Source organism: Leptosomus discolor, chromosome 3, assembly GCF_034619465.1.
Source record: "Leptosomus discolor isolate bLepDis1 chromosome 3, bLepDis1.hap2, whole genome shotgun sequence".
NCBI lineage: Eukaryota > Metazoa > Chordata > Aves > Leptosomiformes > Leptosomidae > Leptosomus > Leptosomus discolor.
Genome location: NC_141393.1, coordinates 51,392,418 through 51,408,596, shown reverse-complemented (window position 1 = coordinate 51,408,596; position 16,179 = coordinate 51,392,418). Strand labels below are relative to the sequence as shown.

Genomic DNA, 16,179 nt, shown 5'->3' with positions numbered 1-16,179 from the left:
AGCCCACAAGGCAAGTAGAGAGCGATGCTCGACGGGAACAGCGAAGCACTCCATCAAACGGTGGCCACGGGATACCATGAACATGAGTGGGCTTAAAAACACCTGCTAAGCAGGGGGCTACGAAATATGATGTCATCTCCCCTCACCGCAGCATCTTCACAGGGTGCGAGAGGCCAAAAGCAACCTGTGGTTGAGGAGCTCGTTCCCAAGGATTTGCCCTGGTATGGCGCATGCCATGGGGCTGGTGATGCTCATTTTGGAGGGGATGCTCGTCCCTATGAGCTCCATCCTTCTTTCCACAGGACATCCCTGGGCTGGGAGAAGGGAGGCGCGGGGGGGGGGGGAAGTCGATAGGGGCCATCGTCTCCGCCCCCCGCGCCTCCCTTCTCCCGGTCAAAAGCGGGGCGAGGGGGCGCATTCAGCACAACCAACCCCCCAAAATTTTCCCAGTCCTCGACACACACAAAAACTTACTAAAAACCGAGAAACAACCTCAAAAGGGGGCTTTTTTTCCGAGCCTAGGTGGTGTCACCCATAAGTGACCAGGATCGCATCCCCCGGGTCGCATCCCGGGCCTCCAACACCCGGCCAGGCCTGTCCGCGCCGCTCCACTCACCGCGGCCTCGGGGGCTGCCGCGCCGCCCCGGCGCCGGTCAGCGGCCCCCGCCGGCGCCGGCTCCTCCTTCTCTTCCTCTTCCTCCTCCAGCCCCGGCCGCCGGCCCGCGGGCTCCCATGCCCGGGGCTGCCGGGGGGGCCTGCCGGCCGGGCCGCCGCACCACCGAGAGCCGCAGGGAGACGGGGCCGCGCCCGCACGCCGGCTCCGCCCGCCGCCGCCGCACCGGGCGGGGCCGCCGCCGCCGCCCGCCCCGCGCTCCAGGACCGCGCTGCCGCCGGGAGAGGGCAGCCCTGCGGGGACCGGCACCCCACGGATGCAGTCACACCATCCCCACCCCCCCCGCCCCGGATGCTCGATGCCCCCCGCTCCGCGCCCGAGATGCTCAGCCCTTGGACCCAAGCGCAGCACCGAGGACCCTGTGAGCACGCCCGGGGACACAGGGACAGGGCCTCTCGGTGTTTCTTTCCCCTCTCCTTTTTACTGCGTTTTTGGCCGCGTAGGAGGCAGTGCTTTCAGAGACCCACCCAGGGCAACTCCTTCGTCCCCGAGTGCTGGTTCGGCACCCATCGCAACCCATTTGTGACTCCTTTCTCCCCTCCCCTTTCCATGTTTCATTGCTAGGAAACGCTGAGATTTCACTCTCCCTACCGCAACGGTGTCAACAAAAGATCTTGGGCTGGTCCCACCACAAGTTCAGCCCACCACCGGTAATTCTTGCACCCTCCACAGCCTTTCCCTTCTCGCCAGCCACCCCACAGCATTTATGTCCGTTTTGAGCAGCCCCGTCCTCTGAGGCCTCTCCGAGGCCTTGTGCCCTGTGCATGGCCACTCACCGGAGCAAGGGCTTTCCCTCTGCCCCACGGGAGCTCCCTTCAGAAGACAACTTTACAGCAGAGATCAGAGTGGCACCCAACCACCCCAGCCCTGCTCCACCCCTGCAAGCAAGCCCTGCTGAAAGCTGTCCAACTTCTGCCTCCAGCTCTTGGTTTAGCTCTCTGGTAGACGGTACTTCCCCCGTGAGTACTTACTGATTTTTCAACTCTCACTGCTGCTGCTCCTAAACAAGACAAGGTGCAAAATGCTGGAGCCCCACTTAAGCTTTTTCTCCATGCTTGAGCAGCAGGTATTTAGCACACCCAAGTCCTAGAACCTAAGTGCATGCACCTAGAACAATGGAGTGCAGGGTGTGCTCACCTCACCACTGCTGGCTGCAGGAGGCAGGCCATGGGCCACCATGAGACCAGACCTGGTGGGTCCCATCCTCACACAGGGCCTGTGAGCAAGTCCAGAACCTGTTCCCCTGCCAAATCCGTGACACACACAGGTGGCATTTGGAGGGTGGAAAAGCACCTCACAGAAGGAGACTCCTGAGAGCAGATGGATTTCTATTGTGTCAAGGCAGGGCAAGACCCACCGTGAAAGCCACGTGTGCAAGTCTTTCAAGGCAGTTGTTAACCAGGAAGATTATTAACCCATTGAGCAGCTTTCTCTACCACCTGTGCAGGCTCTCCAATCCCAGGCATCTCCTTCCTGAGTGCAGCCCCATGAGTTTGGTGTGGGTCTGATGCAATGGCCCTGCAGCTCTTAGGGGCTTCAGATGCCTCTGGCCTGCAGCAGCAGCAGCAATGCCAGAGGATGAGGGTACAGCCCTCACGCAGGACAGGCAAAACCCTGCCCACACCCAACACCCTTTCTTCTGAGCAGGAAGGGCCCAGCTTGTGTCCCTGCCGTTACACGGGGCACACAGAGCTCCTGCTGCAGCCTCCAGCCCTAGTGGGCAGCCAGCACAGCTAGCAGTAGCAATGGCTTGGTTTGCTTCAGTAGTCTTCCCCCACCCAGGGCTGAAATACAGCGCTGTCCCAAAATGCACAGGACAATGTGGAGCAGAGCCGAGAGACCAGCAGAGCTTGGAGAGGCTATGCAGAGGCAGAGGCCCTGGCTCCAGCAGCCCCACCACCATCCCAGCCTGTTGCACCCAGGTGTCATCCACTCTGATGTAGCACGAACAGCACCGGGGAAATGATCCTTCCCCTACGAAGGTGTATTGGCAGCACAGCAGGATGAGGGCCTTGTGCTAGATACAGCAAACTGCAGAAGCACTGGCTCCAGGCTCTCTGCAGAGCGGAGGCAGAAGGACCTTGTTCATCCCTTCTCCCAAGCAGCAGATGAGCTGCAGGCCCAGCTGTCCACAGCTGGCTTCCCCACACTATACTCACTGCAGCCAGGGAGAGGAGAGCAGAGCCAGCACAAAGCATCCCCACCACTAGGACCTCTGCCAGGACAGAGGGGCACTGCAGACTGGCAAGCCCCAGCACCCAGCAGCACCCAGCCAACAATCCCACAAGGGAGCTGCTGGCTGGAGGACAGCCTTGGAAGGAGGAAGAGGTTTGCTCTTCTGCCTGTCTGATGCTCCCCAGCTGCACAATGGGGCTACGGACACTGTACACTCCCTCTGCACTGAACTACCCAGATAGGCACTAAAAGGCCCAAAACAGCTTATGCCTGGGTGTCCAGCACTGCTCGCACAGGGCAGTGCCAGCACTGGTAGGACCCTGGCAGAAGGAGCACAGAGCTGCCCGCTCCAGCAGCCTCCTACCTGCTCTGGACAGCAAAGCAGGCAGCAGGGTTAACCCCCCTCAGAGAGGACATCACCAGGCTCCTGCAGCTGCACAGACTTTGTCAGAGGCACGGGGCGAATCTCCGAGCAAGGGGTCAGCCCAAATCAGTGTTTGCTCTCCGCAAGCCTCCCTGGCATGCACAGGTCAGAGGAAGAGCTGCATCGTTGGACAAGAACTGTATTTATTTCACAGACACAGAATTGCACTGGTGGTAGATTCTACACGCACTGGGGACAGGCAGCAGCAGGGCCCCACGGGCTGGGCCATGCTGCTGAGGGCAGAATTCACACAGAGAAATTTGTTTCTTCTGAGGGAAGGGGCAGAAAACAGGGCTCTACACAGCCAGGCTTCCACTCTCACCTCCGGGCAGCTCCCGCCCCAAAGACAGATAGAAACATTAAATAAGTATATACAGCACCTCTTGGGGCGGGCTGGAACAGGGCTCAGTTGCCCATTTTTACTTTAGATGTCTAGAAAGAAAGAAGAAAGGTTAGGCCATGCTCCACAAACCCCAGCCCAGCACCTCAGTACCACCCAAGCATCCCAGGACCATCCAGAAGCTGCAGACAGCTTATCAGCCCCACTGATAGGACATGAGCATCACACAGGATGCACCCAAGGTGACAGTTGCTCAGAGGGGCCATCAAAAGAGTTCACACTGCTGCAAATAGGCATGGTATGCTGTGGGGAGAGCTGTTCACCCCAAACCTCATGAGCAGCCGCTCCACCCCAAATGCAGAGGATTGCATTTGAGCCCAGGTGTGTCTTCCCTGGAGCTGAAAAGCACCCAGGGTGACAGGCACCTTGTGCTCACATAAGCCTGATGGCCCCAGGAGGCAGGTACCTGCAGGATAGCAACGATGACCCCAAACAGCCCTATGGCACTGCCGAAGATCTCCACAATCAGGATCTTGACGAAGAGGCTGGCGTTCTGGGCATCAGCCAGGGCAGCCCCGCTGCCCACAATTCCCACGCAGACCCCACAGAAGAGATTGCATAACCCCACGGTCAGGCCAGCCCCAAACATTGAGAAACCTGTAAGAGAGGAACACTGCAAGAGCAGGGGTAACCCCCTTCTACCTGCACCTGGGGCACGCTGCAGCAGCTCTGCCTTGAGGTGAACAGAAGACCCAGAGCTGTGAAGCACCAGAAGCAGCATCCTGTTTGGGGAGCAGGACTGCTCCAAGGCATGTCCCAGCTCTCGCAGAGACAGGCCAGCAGGTGACAGCAATCTGCTGCCACCCAAGGGAAAAGCAGTGCTGCTGCTGAGCAGCGCAGCCCAGCCCAGCAGGAGGGCCTGGAGACGGTAACTAAAATGCTACTTTTTGGCAGAAGAGTCAGATGCCCATCACACACCCTCAGCAGGCCACAGTCTGGTGAGAAGGCGGTGGTCAGGGCGTGGCAATGCTCACAGCAACGGCACCAGGGACTGAGCAGTCCTTACCTGCATGGTAGTTCCTGGCTCCAATTGTCTCTGGGGTGACTGCAGAGAAGGGCTGAGAGAAAGCACAGGGCCTGGGTTAGTAGCAAGTCCGTAGTCTCTGGGAGAGGTACCATGTCCCCAACGCAGCAAGAGGCAGCCACATTTTGGCCAGAGCTGGTCCCTGACTCCATCTCCCTGGGTGGCCTCATGACACCTGCCTTGTGTGCGCTCCCCCAACCCACTCTTCAGCATGGACAAAGGCCACTGCACAGACTACTGTCCCACGGGCTCCCAGAGCCACAGCAGTTCCAAAGTCCCCACAGGCCAACTGCTCACAACGCTGGCCCACGCCCAGCTGCCCATCCCCACCGTGGCCCCAAGGCTGCCACAGGGCTGGCAGGGCAGCCCAGGTCCTCCCATACCTCAGCCATGTTACTGATGACAATTGCCATGATGATCCCGTAGATGGCCACAGCCTCGCAGAAAATGATGCTGTGTGAGAAAGGCAAAGTCTGACCACAGCGTCCCAGGCTCTGCCCAACCCCGAGCAGCCCTGATCACTTCACACCCAGCCAGCAGCCAGACCCCTCCACAGCCATATCTGAGCCTGCCCCACTGCAGCTAAGGGCAGAAAGCCGGTCCAGCCTACCCACTGCTTTCCTCTCAAACAAGGGGGAGCTGCCAAACACAAAGTCTGGGTGCTGATTGTGCTGTGCCACCCAAGTAAGCTACCACAGCCCTGTGGGAGGCAGGCCCAAGGAGCCCTGCTCTCTGCCAGCCCCCTTCTCCTCTGGGGAAGGGCTATGCAAGGTCTGGCCAGGGGAAGCCTGGGCTCGGGTAGGAACTATGATCTCAGGGTGTTTGATTTGAACACACGGGGCTCACTGTGTGGCATCACCCAGTGAATGACTCTTCAAAGCAGCACTCTAGCTCCTTTAGGGCCCTTTGTTTTGAAAGCAAACAGTATCAGAAGCTCAGCAAGAACAGCCTGCCAGCAGCACCCAGGTAGAGACAGGACAGGAGCCTCTGCCCCAGGCTGGGAGCTGCCATATTCAGGCATGGCATGAGCACTAACCCCAGGTCTGTGCTTACCTGACCAGGTTCTTTGTTTTGATCCGAGGGGCTTTGACTCCACCACCGATGATGCTGGAGCCTGTGATATAAATCCCCCTGTGGCAGACAAGGGTGGTTGGCGGAAGGTCTGGCACTCACAGAAGGATTCAATAGGGCAAACCAGGATCTTCCAGCTGAGCAAAGGATTGGGCATGCAGCTGGGACTTGCAGACTTGGCTTGTCTACACCGAGGATACAAGCGGTCCCAAGCTCCACCACCTACACCAGCCAAGCTGCTGGGGCACGGGAGCCACCATGACACAGCCCAGACTCAGAGATACAGCTTCCAGAGAGCCAGGGACGTCCCTGCCTCTCCACTGCCATTGCAGTGTGCAAGGTGGTCTGCCCAGACCCCCCAGGAGCCCAGCAGCCTGGCCCCAATGCTGCAGTGACCCATACAGCCCTACACCCCTGTGGGTATATGTTGTTCTGCCCCTGCCCTGCCATGGGGAAACCACAGTGTACACACACCTACCGAGGTGGGACAGCAAGAGCCTAATAAAGAGCCTGCTCCACTCACCAGGCAGCTCCCACCACAGACAGGGAGATGGCCAGGCCAATGCCCAGGTTGGACCACATGAAGGGTGAGGTCTCTGTCAGGAACCTGGAGAGGAAGAAGTGCCCTGAGTCAGCACGCAGGCTAAGCCCCCTAGTCATGGTGCACAGCCCCAAAACAGGTACACCCCACTTGATCATGCAGCCCAAGATGGGTTGGGCACTGCCAGACAGGGGCACATGAAAGCCTCTCTGCCAGCCAGCAACCCAGGACCCTCACCTACATGGACCAAGATCTTCTTCCCAAACCATCACTGTGAAGGGGAAGCCTGGGCTGGGAAAAGGGGTGGGAAGGGTAGTGACGGCTGCACCAGGACCCCACACGGAGTCAGCCAAATGTACACGTGGGCTGCATCTATCCTGCCTCACGGGACGCAGAGGCCTCACTCACTGCAGCTTTTGTTCCTCTGCAATGGAGCGACCACTGCCCATCGCTCAAAAGTGAGCGCTGCTCCCTGAAGACACTGCCAACACTGCCCACCTCCTCACACAGCCCCGAGGATGCTGGTCTTTAGAGGGAACTCACCAGGCCACATCAAAGCGGAATCCCAGGTCAAATATTGTGTAGCAGATCCCTGGAAAGCAAGAGCAACACAGAAACCTTCAGACAGGCACCAGCTACCACCCTGGTGTTGCTATACGCTCCCCCAACTGCGAAGCCCCGGGGGCAGAGGCCCAGGAGCACAGCACAACATGTAAAAGGCTTACGGGAAAGACTGGCTCAGGCATGTGGGGCAGGGTGCCCCCTGCAAAGTCCTACCCCAGTGATCCCAGCACTCCCACATCAGTGCAGGACAGACAGCCCAGACCTGCAATACTCCCAGACCCCATCCCACTCTTTGCCCAAAAGAGGATCACAGTGGTTGTCACACCCATTTTCTGTTCCCTGACCCTGCTGAGTGCCCACAGGCCATGCTGGGCTACAAGGGCTCAAGGGTAACCCACAGCCCTGTGCCCCAGCACGGTCTCAATCCACATCACCCAACAGCTCAGCTCTGCTGGAGAGCCACAGCACCAGGTGACCAACTGCAAAGTCTTCTTTCTCACAGGGGAGGCAAGAGGAGCGAGGCTGTGCCCTCTGGACCATGGCTAGCTGGACATGCTGCTCCATCACCATCCCACCTGGGTCTGTACTGTTCCCCAGGAGCCCATCAACAGCAGAAGCTGCAGTTGCCTCCCAGCAGCCCCTTGCCAAGGCTGTACACGTTCAAGATGGGCCTGCTGTCCTCAGCATTTCCCCCAGGTTTAGTCATCTCCAGAGAAATTTGTACTCCAACACAGGCAGGAGACACCAAAGTGCAGCCCCGAGAAACCCAGAAAACCCCTTCCTTTCCAGGGAGGGGTTACAAGCACAGCTTGCCCTGCTGTACGCAGAGTGCTCCTCTCCTGTGCTGAATCGAAGCCGGGAGTCACACCCAGCAGCCCTGCACAGCTGGAGCAGACAGAGGTGCTTGCACCAAAATGCTGCCTTGCTCCGAGTTTGTGAGTGGGAAACACAGCTGCAGACCAGAAGAGACACTTGCTCTTTGCATGGCTCACAGCACACAGCTGGGAAAGAGAGGGTGACCTGGCCCTAAGGACCAGATAAGCACGGGCAGTGTGGCACAGTCTGCTCCACACCAGATAAAGAGGGTGAAGGGACAGCTCTATTATTGCTGACTAGAGCCAGTGGCTGTGACACCAACCCCGTGTACAACCAGGAAGAGAGGAAACGGGAGACTTCTGCAATGCCTAAAAGGAGCAAAGAGGTCACTGCACATGTCCTGCTGCTCCCTTCCCCCCCTGGGAGTTGCAGCCTGGAAGCAGGGGGTGACAGCCTGGCAGTAATATAGGGGCAGGACCATGTGCCCCAGGTTGGAGGAACCCTTTCCTGCCCACGGCCAAGACCTGCAGGACTACTCATCCCATGGAAAGGCTTCGGCGCTGCAGTGTAGGGAGACTGCCAGTCTCAAAGCAGGGATGTCACCATTGTCCCCGTGTGCTAAACCCCTCCACGCGCAACTTGGGGCTCAGGATCCCACGCACTGGGAGAACATACAAGTACTGCCAGGCAAGTCAACCCCAAAGGGGGAAGCTGTAACGATGGTCACTCCTCCTGCCACAGAACTGGGGAGCCCCTCCCCTGCAGCAACACACACAAATGAGGAATGGTGCCACCACAGCCAGGGAGCATGGACGGAGTCCACATCCCAGCCTGCATGCCCGGCGACCTTCAGGGACGACCTCTATGGTGCTGGGCTCGGCCGATCTGTGACTTGTGTTTTGGCTTTGCTGCTTGGCTGGCAGAGCAGGAACTGAACCCAGCCAGCCTCAGCTGCCCCCACTCCCCAGGAGTAGCAAAGAGGAGCTACAACCAGCTCAGGGCAGATCCTCAGGGCTCCTTCTGTCTCTTCAAGAGCATGTGTAGCCTTGGATCCATACCCAAAAAAAACAGGGTGAAGGATGCTTTCCTGTGACCTCTGTCTTCCAGCCCTGCAGCCAGGACAGAAAAGAACTAGGGCAGCAGGACTGGAGCACCAAAGCAGGGCTCAGGACAAGGAGGGAAAGCATAAAAGGACACCACCGCAACACTATGTGGAGTAAGACCACTTCCTGCTCATGCCTTCCCCAAAAAGGGATTGCAACAGGGCAGGGGAAGTTAAGATCATCTGGGCTCAGCTCACTGAGATTTTCCAACAGTCTCAAGTTCACAGCGTGCATCTGTGCTGGTGTTAGCTGCATTATTCAGAGAGCCCAGTAAGGCAGCCCTGGTCCTGGCACTGAGTTCACCAGGCCCTGGAAACACGAGGGAGTGAGACACTCTTTGCTTCTGACTTGGTCTCTCCCCTCACCCAAACGCTGAGGCAAGAGTCAAGGTCTCCCCAGCCTCTGCTTGGCTTCTGGTCACTTAACTCTGCACTGAAAGAAGAAATAACCAGCAGCTACAGCACAAAATCTTCCCATTATCCCTTGGGAACTAAATCCATCCTCAGTACTGCTGAGCCCAACACCATCATCAGCAGAGCCCGCGCTGCCACAAACTGCAACACAGCCGTGCACCAGCCCGCAATCACCCAAACTTGCACATTTCCTCATGCTGCCGCAGCTTGGCAAAGCAGGAGGGGGACTTCTCCATCCAGGAGCCATCAACTGTCACAGTCTGAAAAAACAGGCACCTGCCTTTACCTCCCCTGATTTGCCAAAACCAAACACAACCCTTGACTGGCACCAGCGCCTTTCTGCTCTTGCACACACAGAGAAGTGAATCAACTGCTCAAGCCAGACAGGCTCTGAGCACCGAAAGCTGCATATCCAACGGCAGCTGACGGTTACGGTTACACGGCGCTGCTGGGGGTCCAAGCCCTCCAAGGGAGCGGCTGAAAGCACCCGGGGGGGTGACATCCTGGCTGAGGAGCCCCACAGCAGCGCTCCCGGTGCCATGGCAGGCCACGGGCCAGCCCTCCTGCTTTCACTCGTGAGCAGCTCAGCCACGGGGGGACTGACAACGCTGCACCCTCTCGACCCCCACCTTCCTTCTCCACGCCACAGCAAACCCATCCCAGCCCCTCTGCAGCAGGAGGGAAGCCAGCACGGACACAAGCCCGAACTACGGTCTCTCCTCACACCCAGAACCCCCTCCTGGCCCACGGCCTAGCCCCACAGCCCAGCCCGGTGACCCGCGGCCCCCGCTCAGCGGCCCGGCCCCCGGCCCCCCAGCCCAGCGCTGACCGACGCCCAGCAACGTGGTCCAGAAGGCGAGGCCCAGCCCCGAGTACAGCAGCGCGAGCCCCGTCATGGCGACAGCGGCGCGAGACGGCGCGGTGCGGAGCGGAGCGGGCCAGCCAGGCGCGAGCGCGTCACCTGACCCGCGCGGAACACGTGAACAGAACCACAGCGCCCGAGCGGAAATAGCGTGACGCCACCGCCTCCACCGAGCGCCCTTATTGGCTGGCCGGCCTGACAGCAGTGGGAGAACTACATAGACCATAACACAACGCGACGAGCGCCTCTTTCCATTGGCTGCCCTTCCCCTCTCCGCCCTGCCGTGGTGCGATAGGCCCCGCCCCATCGGGGCGGGATTTCTGAAAAAGGGGAGGGCGGTCCCGAGTTCTCATTGGCCGGCTCCGCACCCTAACCCGGAAGCGAGCGCAGGGGTCCTGCGTGGCGGGCCTGACTCCCGACCCCGCGGCACCATGGCAACGGCCTTCAGCAGCGACGGGGAGGCCGCGCTGCGGAGGGAACTAGGCCCGGCGGCGGCGGCACCTCGGGAGGACCTCGACGGCTTCTACGAGATGGGCCGGGCCGCCGTCTTCGTGCGGGGCGGCGGGTTCCGCAAGGTGAGCGGGGTCGGGGGTGGAACGGGGCCGGGGGCTGCAGGCCACCCCTCCCCGGTGCCTCACCCCGTCCCCCCCAGGTAGCCCTCCAGTTCCCCGACGAGCTCTTGGCGGACGCGGCGGCGGTGGCGGCCCGGATGGAGGCGGCGACCGGGGCCGAGATGTACGTCCTCGGAGACACCACATACGGCAGGTCGGTGTGGCGCTGCGGGAGGTGTCCAGGGGTTCCTCCGCGGGCAGGAACGGGGACGGAGCGGCCCGGATAGGGCCGAGGGCCGGAGCTGCTCGGCCTGGGGACAGCGGTGCCAGAGAGGAGGAAGAGCTCCGTGGTGCAGAGCCCGGCTGACACTGGCTCCTCCCCGCAGCTGCTGTGTGGACGAAGTGGCCGCCGAGCACGCAGGTGCCGAGGCGGTGTTGCACTACGGCCCGTCCTGCCTCAGCCCCTGCAGAAAGCTCCCGGTGCTGCATATCTTTGGGCAGCAGCCTCTGGACATCAGGCGTTGCACAGAAGCCTTCCGGGAGCTCTACCCCGACCGGCAGAGCCATGTGGTGGTGCTGAACGATGTGGTCTATGCCCATGCGATGGGTGAGTGCTCTGGGGCAGGGAGGTGGTCTCTGGCAACGCTCAGAGCTCTGCAGAGCTGCCAGGGGGAGAGGCAGCAGCAGGCAGGCGGTCCCCAGCCTTGATTCCTGTCCTCTCCTCTCCTAATCTGCTGTCCCACCGTTTGCAGGACAGGTCTGTGGCCATGTTTCATTCACATTCCTCTCTCCTTTCAGGTGAGTTGGAGCAGCAGTTGTCTCCCGAGTACCCTAATATCGTCTTCTCCAGGGTAGCATGCGGGTATCCTACTGGCCCCGCACTGTCTGGGGAGGTGCGGCAGTTTGGTCGCCAATTCCTGGTGGAGGCACCAGGAGGGCTGCAGAACTGCGCCATGTTCTATGTGGGAGCCGAGGGCCTGGCCCTCACCAGCTTCATGCTGACCTGGAACTGCTGCCCCTTCAGCTCCTTTGACCCCACCACCGGCTGTGGCCGTCGTGAGACCCTCAATGTCAACCGGGCCTTGATGCAACGCCTCTACCTGGTGGAGCGAGCCCGGAACGCCCGTGTGGTGGGCATCCTGGTGGGCACCCTTGGCGTGGCAGGCTACCTGGCTGTGCTGCAGCACCTCCGGGAGCTTCTGCGCCGGGCCGGCAAGCGCAGCTACACACTGGCTGTGGGGAAGCTGAACCCCGCCAAGCTGGCCAACTTCCTGGAGGTGGACATCTTTGTCCTGGTGGCCTGTGCTCAGAACTCCCTGCTGGACTCCAGCGACTACTACCAGCCCATTGTGACCCCCTATGAGCTGGAGCTGGCCTGTAACCCAGCCCGCGAATGGACGGCGAACTACCTCACTGACTTCCGAGACCTGCTGCCAGGTAATAGCTAGAAACCAGCTGCCCAACACCCTGCCAGGGCACGTCCTGCCCTGCTCCCCTGGCCGGAGCCTGCGGTTACTGTGGCACTGCTCTGACAAGAGGGTAGATATGAGCACCAGTCTAGCATTATTGTTTCTTGGCAGGTGCCTGTGCACACATTGAACTCCCACCAGCTGTCCCTGCAGCAGAGGCCATTCCCGACATCTCACTGATCACGGGAGAGATGTGTGCCACCCACCTCTGCGATTCCCCAGCCCCGCAGCAGCCCCCCAGCACTGCCTTGGCCTGCAGGGACCAGACACGGGCCCTTGCGGAGATCAGCCCTGCTGGTTTGTGATTCGGTGTTGTGGTGGGGCTGAGCCCCAGTGCAGGGGCAGTGCTGCCTCCCTGCTCCCAGTAACAATTCCTTCTCTCTCTTTTTCCCAGCCTCCTTCCTAGAGGCCCGAAGCTGGCGGGGCCTGGAGCAGCAGCTGGGGCAGACACCCATCTCCAAGGCTGTGCAGGGCCGACGAGGGATTGCCATTGCCTACGAGGACGAGGAGCGCGAGCAACCCTAATTCAGCATCAGCCCTGGCACCCAGCTAGGAGCAGGGCTGTGTAGGGGCATGGACATTGCCTGCCACCGAGTGTTGGACCCATGAGGATCCAGACCTGCCACCAGCTGGCCCCACACTGGATGCAGCCTTAGGTCAGTAGTGCTGCAGGGGGAAGAGCAGGAGTTGCATGTGTGTTTGGAAATTCCCACAGCACCCCGGGACTCACAGCCAGGGCAGCAGCGGGGCTGGGAAAGGCGCTTGCCCAGACCCAGTCTCCAAGGGCTCCCCAGTCCAGGGCAGCTTTAGCCTTACATGGAAAGGTCACGGCTTCGCACAAGCCAACAGCACCAGAACTCAAGGCTTTTGTGGGCTACTGCTGCTAACTAAAGATGAACTGAAAAGGACTTGTGAGTGAATCGTCTTCTAGAATAGAACATGGGCTCAGGAGGGTGCAGACAGGTGATACCAGGTGTTCCAGAGTGAAAACACAGATCACTGTGCCCATTTGAGGAGCACAGGCCTGTGCATTGGCTAAAACCAGCCCGAGAGAATAGAAACCCAGAACTGGGATCCGCAGAAATGAAAGCGTGTGTGTAGGCTGGGCTGGGGAACTAAGGCAAAGGGGAGAGGGCTCCGAGCGCGAGCAAGCCCTTCACCTGCTCTGATGAAGAGGAGTGGGGTGTGCACACACCCTGTGCTGCAGGGAGGACCCCGTGTTTGTCAGGGAGGGAGCCTGGCTCCTCGTGTGGGGCAGGACCGTTTCTGCTCCATGAGCTGCTCCAAGCCAGGCAGGAAAGCATGTCGAGCCGGGGAAGGGGGCACTGGTTGTTACCATCCCTCCCGCACCCAGAGGGGAAAGGAGGCTTTGAGGCACCCCAGCCTTGATTTAACCCCTTCTGCTGGGCTCTTCCCCAGAGGCAAGGGGCAGGCAAAGTCTGGACACCACAATAATGACAGCCACAACATAGAAATATTCTTAATATAATTAGGTGCAGGGCCTCCCCCCCTCCCAACCACGCACATACAAATGAGTAGGGGGCAAGCCCCCCCACCCAGCCAGCCACTGCCACAGGCACAGGGGCAGTCTCCCCACCACAGGGTACAGACACCCACGGGGAAGTGCTGGGGAAGGGCTGGTAGCCCAGGTGCAGGGCAGCCCATGCTGGGGCAGTCCTGCCCAGGCTTCCCCCCCTCCGCGCCCCTCTGCCGCCTCCTGCAGCCAGCACTCCCGTCCCCTGCGAGGGGGGAGGATGCTGGGGGAAACAAAGATGCTGACACCAAGATGCGACCACCAAATCTAGCTGAGGAGCGTCCTGAGTGGGTTAATTCTAGGTGGAGGGTTATTCTACAAGCCGTACAGCAGCAGGGTGGGGAGGATGGGGGAAACTTCCTTGCAGGGAAGAGCTGGTCCAGGCAAATTGTCCTCGGTCCTGGCCAGGTGCTCAGTAGTCTGCTGTGTACTCCGTGCCATGCAGCCCTCGGCACAGCAGGGTGAACTCCTTCACCATCTCTTTCACTCGCCGCTTGTTCACACGCTCTCTGCTAAGACGGAGGGGACAAACATGAAGCAGGAGGGACACATAAGGCCATGCTGGAGGGGTGGGGCGGGGATCATTCCCACCACATGTGGGGCACAGCCACCACAGGGAGGAGTGCATCAACCTGAGGATCTGCTGGCTGAAGGTCTCCTTCTGCTCTGGGCTGACACGGGCCGAGGGGAAGCCATCCTGCTGCATGGCCTCCTTGATCCAGATGCTCAGGTAGCTGAAGCAGTGCTTGTTCAAGGCAAAGAGGATTTCTGCAAAGTGATCCATGAGGCTGCGGGAAGCCTGGCCACCAACACCCTGCCACAGAGCATACAGACCACGCTGAACCCCCACCACTGCCACCCTACCTGCACCCACTCATACTGCTGGGCTCTCTGCCCCTGGCTCCACAGGGGTGCTGCTCAGGACCACAGCCCAAATTGCCCAGGGAGCCTGTGGTCCTGGCATCTCTCACCTCCAGCACTGCCTGCAGCAGCACTTTGCCATTCTCGTGCACGACCTGTCCCACCGGGGTGATCTCTCCGCAGCGGGGCAGCAGCTCCGTCTGCAACACACAGCCCGGCTTGCTCAGTGCCAGAGCAGGCTCCAGGCTCCACAGCACAGCGCCCTTGCCCAACCTGCCCTCCCAGTTCTCCCCTCCCAGCTCTCAGGGGGCTGCACAATACCACAAAATACTCACAAAAAAGCCACAGGATGCTTTGACTGTTGGGGCCTCGGGGAACTTGAGTGAAAGGACACCTGGGGGCAGAAATCACTCAGGTCAGCAGCCAGAAACACCACACGCCATCCCAAATCAGCCCTGTGGTTCCCAGCTCCTGGCTGGTCTGTGCCTAAGCCAGCTTCTCCACAGAGCGATTTGCCCATTGTACTCACCACACTGAAACACTGCTTTGACATCCAGATTGCTACACAGGAAGAGGTCCGGCTTCCTTTTCAGAGCCTGCAAGGCACACAGACAGGCAGCATAAACCCAGTGCTGCAGAAGCAGCCAGGAAGCCTCTGAGGAACCCAGTGCCCCAGACAGCCTCTGCCTGGATGCTCACTTACCTGGCCATGCCCACAGTAAACGGCAGATTCACATAATACAGCAGGAAACTGTTACTTCCCCCCCCCCCCGCCCCCCCCGCCCCCAAATGTCAAACAGCTGGGCAGTTTGCTACAGTGACCACTGACCCCAGGACCTCAGGACAGATGCCACAGTTGTGTGCACACAAATGCTTCAGACACAGAGATGGGACAGAGGACTCCTGTCCCATCAGAGCACACCAGGCAACGGCAGTGCTCCTGGGACGAGGGCAGCCATGCGGGGCCCAGCAGAGACCAGCCACCTCTGTGCTTCGCTCCTCTCCTCTTGAAGATGCTGGCATCCCTGGGGTCACAACAACTGGTTCAAGCAGTAACCCCAGACTGGACAAGCAGCTCACTCTGCTTGGGCTCCAGAGTACAGATGGCAGTAAGATGCCAACATTGCTTGGCAGTTCCTGAGCAGCAAGTCCGAGATCAGAAAAGCTTTGGGCTATTTTCTGCCGCACAGTGATCCCACCAGTCTCTGTGGGGGACAGGCACTGCTGCTGGGGACACCTTGAGCTGTGGTACCTTGTGCAGTGGCTCAGTCCCCCCTGTGCTGGCACTGGGCCATTACCAAACAAATGTTTCAGCCTCCACCCTCCACTGCATGGGAAGGGTTTCAGCCCTGCCACAGCAAGTCCAGCTTTGTAAGGCGCTTGTGTCCGTGCCCTGACCACCATGCCACTGTGCCCACTGCTGCAGGCCAGTGCTAGGGATGGCAGCCATGCCTCCTGCCCTGCTGTCACTGTGACACCAGACACAGCAGCGGAGTAGCCCCACTCTGTGCCTGGAGCTCTGAGAGTAGGACACCAGAAGAGGCAGCCTTTGGGCTGAGCTGTGCGCAGGGCCACTGCTGCCCTCTGAGCCTGCTCCCGGGTGTGAAAGCAGGGACAGCTTTCAGCCAGAAGTGTCCAGTATGCACGACCATCTGCCCACACCCATGGTCTCTACTTGGAGCAAAACAGATTTATTTC

The 16,179-nt window shown here is 59.9% G+C and overlaps 3 protein-coding genes across 5 annotated transcripts in view; 1 reads left to right on the top strand and 2 right to left on the bottom strand.

Annotated features, from left to right (window-relative positions):
- Positions 1-3,395: 3,395 nt before the first annotated feature.
- Positions 3,396-10,132, bottom strand: ATP6V0B (ATPase H+ transporting V0 subunit b). 2 transcript variants are annotated; one of them, XM_086462061.1, is made up of 8 exons: positions 10,034-10,132; positions 6,852-6,900; positions 6,291-6,374; positions 5,750-5,827; positions 5,080-5,149; positions 4,679-4,730; positions 4,079-4,269; positions 3,396-3,704 (listed from the first exon to the last, which is right to left on the bottom strand). In XM_086462061.1, exons 1-8 carry the CDS (start codon positions 10,098-10,100, stop codon positions 3,678-3,680), a joined length of 618 nt encoding a protein of 205 aa, XP_086318187.1. In that variant the 5' UTR covers positions 10,101-10,132; the 3' UTR covers positions 3,396-3,677. The 2 variants fall into 2 exon arrangements, with proteins under 2 accessions (XP_086318187.1, XP_086318186.1); XM_086462060.1 differs by having other exon boundaries at positions 3,662-4,269.
- Positions 10,133-10,497: 365 nt separating this feature from the next.
- Positions 10,498-12,952, top strand: DPH2 (diphthamide biosynthesis 2). The gene is made up of 6 exons (XM_086462856.1): positions 10,498-10,641; positions 10,719-10,831; positions 11,004-11,224; positions 11,416-12,054; positions 12,198-12,383; positions 12,481-12,952. Exons 1-6 carry the CDS (start codon positions 10,498-10,500, stop codon positions 12,609-12,611), a joined length of 1,434 nt encoding a protein of 477 aa, XP_086318982.1. The 3' UTR covers positions 12,612-12,952.
- Positions 12,953-13,783: 831 nt separating this feature from the next.
- The window catches only part of IPO13 (importin 13), a 32,114-nt gene continuing 29,718 nt past the window's right edge, over positions 13,784-16,179 (bottom strand). Inside the window, exons 16-20 of one of the 2 annotated variants that reach the window (XM_086462315.1) lie at positions 15,011-15,077; positions 14,817-14,875; positions 14,592-14,681; positions 14,253-14,434; positions 13,784-14,132 (exon numbers count right to left, since the gene is read on the bottom strand). In XM_086462315.1, the coding sequence (XP_086318441.1) occupies positions 14,033-14,132; positions 14,253-14,434; positions 14,592-14,681; positions 14,817-14,875; positions 15,011-15,077 (498 nt within the window). In that variant the 3' untranslated portion in view covers positions 13,784-14,032. The remainder of the gene's footprint in view (positions 14,133-14,252; positions 14,435-14,591; positions 14,682-14,816; positions 14,876-15,010; positions 15,078-16,179) is intronic. The other variant, XM_086462316.1, reaches the window with a different exon arrangement.

Coding starts and splice junctions, on each gene's coding strand:
- ATP6V0B (XM_086462060.1), bottom strand. CDS start 10,100: ATGACGGGGCTCGCGCTGCTGTACTCGGGGCTGGGCCTCGCCTTCTGG. Junction 6,375..6,851: donor TTCCGCTTTGATGTGGCCTG/GTGAGTTCCCTC, acceptor CTTCCTCTCCAG/GTTCCTGACAGAGACCTCAC. Junction 5,150..5,749: donor AAAACAAAGAACCTGGTCAG/GTAAGCACAGAC, acceptor TTTCTCACACAG/CATCATTTTCTGCGAGGCTG.
- DPH2 (XM_086462856.1), top strand. CDS start 10,498: ATGGCAACGGCCTTCAGCAGCGACGGGGAGGCCGCGCTGCGGAGGGAA. Junction 10,642..10,718: donor GGGGCGGCGGGTTCCGCAAG/GTGAGCGGGGTC, acceptor CGTCCCCCCCAG/GTAGCCCTCCAGTTCCCCGA. Junction 12,055..12,197: donor CTTCCGAGACCTGCTGCCAG/GTAATAGCTAGA, acceptor GTTTCTTGGCAG/GTGCCTGTGCACACATTGAA.